Below are 7,866 nucleotides of genomic sequence, written 5' to 3' on the forward strand. Positions count from 1 at the left end.
TCCCTGACCTGTGGGAAGTCCAAGGACCGCCCACCTCCATCCAGGTTTAGTAAGTTGAGCATCCAAACCGCCCAGGCCCCCCCAAAGCCAAATGGCAATGGGTTTTTTATCCTTATCTTTCATTCTTGAGGTCTGTAGACCCCAACAAGTTTTCTCAAACTATGTGTTATGCAGAGGCTAAATTCACTCTTAAAATTTTGGATTTCTGAGCCTTGGATAATTAATATTCAGTAACATTATTACAGGCTATAATGTTGAGAGTTTTTTCTTTTATATATATTATATAAGAATTTTTCTTATATATTATATATGATTTATATAATATATAAAAGAACATTATATATGTTTTATATATATTATATATATGGAAAATTTCAGACATAAATACAAAGTATTTTAAGAATAATCCCCACTCCCCCCCAGAGTCACCTTACATCCCGAGTTCATGTCCTTTTTTTTTTCCCTTTCAACAATTCACTTAGTCCAGTTTGACCTGCTGATATATACATAGCTGACTAGCTGCTGATATACACATAGCTGACGAGCTGCTGATATATACATAGCTGTCCTACTGATATACACATAGCTGACGAGCCACTGGAATATGGGTCATTCCACCAGGAGCCACATCGTCAGAAGACAGAAGCCCTCAGCTGTCAACTGCTCCCCAGTCAGGGGTGGGGGCTCATGAACTCCTTTCCACTCTCTACTACAGTGCTGACCTGCTTTTGTGCAGGCAACCACAGCTGAGCTTATCCACTTGGGTCCTCTCCAGGTTAAAATGTCCCTTCTCCCTCATGCACGATGGTCGCCGCACCTTGGGGAGAGGTCGTGTGATGTATAGATGTCCCGATTGGTGCTGACCACTGCACAGTCACTTACTCTCTGACTTGGCCTAGCGTGAGTTTTTGTATTAACCCCATTTACTGCACACACAAACTTCTTTGTTAAGATTTGAGAGCGACCTTAGAGGTTTTCTTAGCTAAGTAGTCCTCCATCAGATAGCCTCAGAATTCCTGTAGGAAGGATATGTTCTGGCTGTAGTCACCACTTCAGGCAGAAAGGGTATACCATCATTGAGGACCCAGGGGCACCCTGGCCAGACTCCTGATTTTTATAGTCATCGTTTTGTTGTTTTGTTTTGTTATGGTTCTTTTGGTCTGAGTCACAAATACAAACAAATCCACAAATGAGAATCAAAAGGAACATTTAAATTTGTCCTCAAAACAGATTCATTACCTAATTTTTATATGTGGTTGATTAGCTGGCGTGGGGGTGGGAGGTATGAAAGTGAGTAGTTAATAATTGGTTTTAATGACCTATACTCTTTAAACACTCTTAAAATCCCTTATCAGAAAATTTTAATAATTCTCTCTTCAATCCTAGAACCTTTTTCCTCAAGTACTAGATATTGAACCTACGACCTTGCACATGCTAGGCAAACACTCTGTCACAGACCTATATCCCAATTTTTTTTTTAATGTTTTCCTAGCTGTCCTTCAGTTTGTAATCCTCCTGTCTCAGCCGTCTAAGTAGGACCGAGTCAACAGTCCTAGTTCCTTGAGAACCAGTTTAGGTGAACAGAATACTCTAAGCACATACTAGAAACAATATTCTATGTAATACATTTGTGAGTAAAAGAATCTCTGCCTTGGCGGGGGATGTAGCTCAGTGGTAGAGCACTTGTCTAGCTTGCACCAAACTCCAGGTTATAAAGCTACCTACTTGTCACATGTGAAATCAAGGAAAGCAAAGACTCTGCGATAAGGAAACAGTCTGTCACTGTAGTTTCCGAAAGAGAATCAACCCTGCTATGCAGTAGTGTCAGTCTGAGTCTTGATCCTGTGTGTTTCTTGTTACCTCAGTCTCAGGTGCCACAGGAGAAGGCCCGCACAGCTAAGGTCAGCAGGCCTGAAGCAGCCAAGACAGGGTCAAGTTAAGGTCAGGGCTGTTCTCTGAAATATATTAACCTGAGTGACGCCTATAACCAAATCTTACAAACTAATGCTTTTCGTTTCATGTATAATTTTTAGAGAACCATGTGAACGTCCTGATAGGCATTAGAATTCAGCTCTGTGTACTTTAGCTCTAAGTACCCTCCATCTCAATCAGGTATCATTTGTGATTGGAAAGAGTTCACAGAAATAAGAGCCCAAAAGGCGTTCCCAAAGTTATTAAATCAAAATTCCTTCATTTCCTTATTTTAGAAGTCCTTGAGCCAGAGATTTATACATGGTTGCTTCAGGCAGCAAGCAACCGAATGTAGTCATTTCGGCAATACTAATACTACCCAGACGGCGTGGTCGGCAGCTTACTGGCAAACCCTAGCTCCTACTTGATGACTTCTCTTAGTTCTACAGAGTTTCTTCTTATTTTCATCTGGCTTTTTCTGTGTGATGTTTTATCTTTTGCTGTAATGTTTACAGCACATTTCTTTATGTACTTCCCAGTAAAGCAAACGCAAAGAATGCTCCCCTTACTTGCACCGCTGGACTTGTGTGCATGTTGGATGCAAGTGTTTCACACAACACAAATGTGTGTGTGTCGAATTCTTTCATTCCCGTGTGACTGCACAACTGCTGAGCATTCTCACACTCGTGTCAGCTTGCTAGAATCAAAAAGCTATCCTCACTCTACCAGCGTTCCTTACCCTAGGACAGCATCTGCGTGACTGAAGGTGAACTCTTGACCCAGGAGGACCTAGGGCAGGGTTTGTGAAAGTCCCATTGCCAAGGTCAGAAATTACCTATCCTGTTATCACCCAAATGACTTTACAACGGGAGCTTGTTCCTAGACTATTAGTCAGTATAGCTGTTAAGAGAATATTGGGGTAAAACAAATTTTCTGCATCCTTGTTCCCTAGAGAATCAGATTTTTAACCTTCCTGACATTGTCTGTCTTTATAATCACCAGCTGCTGCATCCTCCTCATGCATGCCCTAGATCCCTTGCTTTTTAGTTTAATAGAGTCAAAGCTTACCTCTGTAACTGTTTTGTTGTGTTTTTCTCCCTCCCACCTCCCTTTTATACTTCCTTTTAGGCCAGAATGGAATCTATGAATCGGTCCTACACTTCACTTATGCCCCCTCTGTCCCCTCAAACTAAGATCATCACCCCTTATACTGCCTCACAACCTTCACCCCCTCTGCCTCCTCCTCCACCACCACCTCCTCCTCCGCCGCCTCCACCACCACCACCACCTCCTCCTCCTCCTCTCCCTAGCCAGTCTGCACCTTCTGCAGGCTCATCTGCCACCATGTTTGTCAAGTACAGCACAATCACCAGGCTGCAAAATGCAGCTCAGCATTCAGGGTCCCTGTTTAAGTCTCCGCCACCCCCAGCGATGCAACCTCCGCCTTTGGCTTCACAGTCCCTCAAGGCTCAAATTGTGGTGCCCCCCAATGGAGTTATTCCTCCACCCCCTCCTCCTCCACCACCCCCAACCCCTGGTTCAGCCATGGCCCAGTTAAAGCCAGTGCCATGTGCCCAGTCCCTGCCACAGTTCTCCCAACCCCCTCCACTGAAGATTCATCAAGTTCATCAAGTGGCACCTCCCACACCCCCACCAGCTCCTCCCATCCCTGCAGCTGTCCCTCCTCAAGCACCCCCTAAACCCCTGGTGACCATTCCTCTTTCAGCCAGCACCAAAACTGTACCATCAGTAGTGGCACAGGCTGTACCACTCACCCCTGCACCTCCAGTGCCCCCAGCAAAGAAACAGCCAGCTTTCCCCATTTCTCACATTCCACCCTCTCCCCCTGTTCAGACTGCTCCATGTCCACCACCAACACTACCCAAGCAGCAGAGCTTTGGGGTGAAGCCACCCCCCTCTCCACTGTCCCCCATGCCCTCAGTCGTGAAGCAGATAGCCAGCCAGTTTCCACCCTCTCCCACTCCTCCTCCTGTGGACTCACAGCCCCTAAAACCCCTCCCAGCAAGTGTCACCCCACAGTCCCCTCCTGCCGTGAAAGCAAAACCTAAGTGGCAGCCCAGCTCAATCCCTGTCCCTTCCCCAGATTTCCCTCCTCCCCCTCCAGAAAGCAGCCTGGTGTTTCCTCCTCCACTTCCTCCAAGCCCAGCCCCAGCCCCACCCCCTCCCCCACCCCCAGTGCCACCCGTGGCTTCACCAATCCCTGACAAAGGTGGATCTCCAGGCAAAAAGCCAAGTAAGATGTCCAGCCCTGGGGGAAAGAAACCACCCCCAACCCCACAGCGCAACTCCAGCATTAAGTCTGCGGAGCACCCTGAGCCCAAGCGACCCTCGGTAGACAGTCTAGTCAGCAAGTTTGCACCGCCAGCAGAATCGGGATCTCCCCACAAGGAGACCCCACCTCCTCCTGCAGCGCCTCCCAAACCTGGGAAACTACACCTTTCTGGAGTCAATCTCCCTGGAATCCACCAGCAAGGGGGTGTGTCAACGACGCCTTCTGTTCTGAGTGGGCGTGGAAAGGACTCCGTAGTGGAATTTCCATCTCCTCCATCCGATTCTGACTTTCCACCCCCTCCACCTGAAATAGAGCTTCCTCTGCCCCCTATTGAGATTCCAGCCATATTCTCGGGAAGCACCTCCCCCAAAGTGGCAGTTGTTAATCCTCAGCCACAGCTATGGTCTAAAACATCTGTGAAGAAGGCCCCGCCCACCCGGCCCAAACGAAATGATAGCACCCGCCTCACTCAAGCTGACATCTCTGAGCAACCAGCGATGACCACAGTTGTGCCACAAGTGCCCACCTCTCCCAAATCCAGCCTTAGTGTCCAGCCTGGATTCCTAGCTGATCTTAACAGGACACTGCAGCGCAAGTCTATCACGCGGCATGGCTCCCTCTCCTCTTCACGAATGTCCAGAGCAGAACCCACAGCCACCATGGACGACATGGCACTACCCCCACCACCACCAGAACTGCTGTCTGACCAGCAGAAGGCTGGCTTTGGAGGCAGTCACATTTCAGGCTATGCAACCTTGAGAAGAGGACCCCCTCCCGCTCCCCCTAAAAGAGACCAGAATACTAAGCTCTCAAGAGACTGGTAGCCACAAGACTTAATATCTATAATCAGTTCTACAATCAGTTTACCTGATCATCTGTGAATCCAGGTGTTCAGAGCCTCCTGATATGTTATTCAGGTAGTGTCCAGCTGTATGTGTGTTGTGTGTATATACGTATGTATACATCTGTGAATGTGTATATATGGAGAGAACTGATTCTATTTATTTCTTTTGCCTCCTAATCAGAAAAGAGGGTTTTGTATATTTTGAGTGGAAGGAGACATAGGAGGAGCTATGTTGTCACTTATAATTTGTTTATCATATGGACTGGACCAAAATCTAGAAGGTATTTTATAACTGTCTGCCCATGTGCCACTGTGCATGTGTTATAGAAGAAATAGATGGACAGTTTCTCAGTTTGAGGATATCACAAGAATGTTTGCTATATCCGTAGGGCTTTTTTGTTTTTCCCAGTTGGCTGGATTTAGAACTGCTTAACTGACACTTAAATTCTACATATAAAGGGGCACTTTAATTCAGGAAAGCCTTCCATAGACAGAACGGGTAAATGGCGCAGGAGGGGAAATGCTGAAGAATCTGTGGTTATACATAGGAAAGTCATGGCGTTCTAGTTGCAATAGTTCTGCCATGACCCCAGCCACATCTTGAGATGTCTTCATAGGTAAGCTTTTTGCCTAAAACACAAGAAATATCTAATGCTAGAATCCTAACTACTTTCAGTAGTTGCAGAGCTTCATCAGTTTGGTTTCAGGAGTCTTGCTTTTTTGTAGAATGTCCAGTACACACTGTAATGTACTGCCCCAATTATGTCTTTGGGTCATTTATTTACCTTTGCATATAGTGTGTACATTACAGACATTTGAATTTGTGGACAGTAGAAATATGAAATATACTCCCTGTGCCCAATGTAGTACATTATTAAAAACAAAGTCAACTTCTGCAATGCCTTCTTTACAAGTTGTTCTCCACGAGAGATAAAGAAGACAAGACAGTGTCATTCATCATGTTTTAGTGCAAAGAATCCATTTGGGATAGGACTGTCATGATCAAGACGAGTTTTCACAATTTCATTCATAGCTACTGGAGCTGCTAAGATCTTTTCTGTTTAGCTTGAGTGTAGGGCTTTTACAGGTGGCCAGGTGTTCCGATGGAGCAGCGCCATAGTCCACTTAAAGCAAGCACGTACTGACGGCTCTACTACGTTCACAGTGTTCTCTGCGCTTTTGGTACATGAGAAAAGTGTGTACTTACCAACTTAGAGTGATGGGTTGATGGGAAAGAAATGCAATCCTAGTTATCTTTAAGCAAGAGAATAAAACTGTCCATCCCACTTCTTACAAATGAGCACATCTTGTAAAGAGTCTGTGCCTGCTGTAAAGATAACCAGTACCAGATGCAGAAATCTTTTGGTCCTGTCCCTCAAGCAGAAAGTAACTCTAATGAATCTGGATAAAGAAGATAGTCTTCACACTGTGTGTCAAGTTTCACTACCCTAATTTCCAGTAAGGAACTGCATCATAAAGATGTGTAAGCGGCACCTCCCACACATTTCCAGCCACTCTTCAGACAGCCATGCAGTTAGGGGAAAAGACGAAAAGTCATTGTACTTTTTAAAAACCTGCTTAGATTTTTTTTTTGATCTTTGAAATTGCTCACCAAGTATTTATGTGCTTACAATTCTTATAATTATGAAATGATCTTTAACATAACTGCAGTTAGTTTCAACATGTACAACAAATGTATTTAATCTGAATACAGATGCCAAGCCACACTGAAGTACTTCCTCATGCTCATCAACCTGCAGTTCTCCATTCAATCTACAGAAAATCAAGAGTGCAGATCAGTTATCCCTGGGGTTTATCTCTAGGGTGTTTCTGTTTCCTTTTTAAATTAAGCTAGCTAGGCAACTTAAGATTTCCTTGAGTGCAAAAGTATGTACCTCCAATCTAGATTGAACCCTAAATCAACAACCTTCATTTTGTCAATGTGGACTCCATGGAAACTCCCATGTCCTTCCTGAAGCACTGTCCATTCTAACTCATCATGTGACAGCATGCAGTTTCTTTATAGTTCTCCAGAGACAGAAATAGCTGTTAATTAAAAACAAAACAATAAACCAAAGTGCCACATTCCAATTTTTTTTTCTCACTGCTTAGTGCTGACATGCAGTTTTCTTTCTTTTTCTCTGGTGTGTTCACGGACAAGACCTACTGCCAGCCAACACTAGTTCTGTGCCTTCTTCCACTGCCCGTAGCGCAGCGGCTCCAGCTCACCCAGCCTTTTCGGGCAGTGCAGGGCCCGTGGAGGCTGCCTGGGCACTAACAGTGAACAGAGTGAAGGACCTTTGCTCCTGAGGGCAGACAGATAGGTGCTTTTTGGAATTGGTTTGGTGACATCCTCAATTTTTATTATATAGTATTATATTTCAAGTCTCTTAGTACTTAAAGTTTGGGCACCAACTCTGAAGCAGCCAAACCTATTCTCAATAAAATGACCTAACGGTGATCCACAGGTGCCAGCATGAGTACACTGTATATTAAGTCTCCCCAGCTTGGAATTTAGTCCCAAAAGATTTTAATATGCTTTCTCTCATCTTTTAGTCACCGTAATTTTCATTTGGAGGAAAAAGGTCTGTTTCAGACATCTACTTAACTGTATAACACTTTTTCCCCCCAATGTCTAAACTTTTTTAACATAAGAAAGATGGCTGGATCTTAAAGATTATCAAAAAGATCTATTTTCATTAGACAATGAAGAGAGATAACAATGGGTTTCTGTTTTTGCTTTTTCTTTTTTTTTTTTTTTTGGTTTTTTTCGAGACAGGGTTTCTGCTTCTGCCACATGGTGGCTAGAATGATTTGT

At 44.5% G+C, this 7,866-nt stretch overlaps 1 protein-coding gene across 4 annotated transcripts in view; it reads left to right on the forward strand.

Annotated features, from left to right (window-relative positions):
- Raph1 (Ras association (RalGDS/AF-6) and pleckstrin homology domains 1) overlaps positions 1 to 7,866 on the forward strand; it is an 85,844-nt gene that overhangs the window by 75,610 nt on the left and 2,368 nt on the right. For 3 of the 4 annotated variants that reach the window (XM_026786161.1, XM_026786160.1, XM_013351678.2), the window contains one exon: positions 3,040 to 7,781. In XM_026786161.1, the coding sequence (XP_026641962.1) occupies positions 3,040 to 5,028 (1,989 nt within the window). In that variant the 3' untranslated portion in view covers positions 5,029 to 7,781. Of the gene's footprint in view, positions 1 to 3,039; positions 7,782 to 7,866 lie in introns of those variants that run through there. The other variant, XR_003378174.1, reaches the window with a different exon arrangement.

The sequence above is a fragment of the Microtus ochrogaster genome, linkage group LG4 (assembly GCF_000317375.1).
Source record: "Microtus ochrogaster isolate Prairie Vole_2 linkage group LG4, MicOch1.0, whole genome shotgun sequence".
NCBI lineage: Eukaryota > Metazoa > Chordata > Mammalia > Rodentia > Cricetidae > Microtus > Microtus ochrogaster.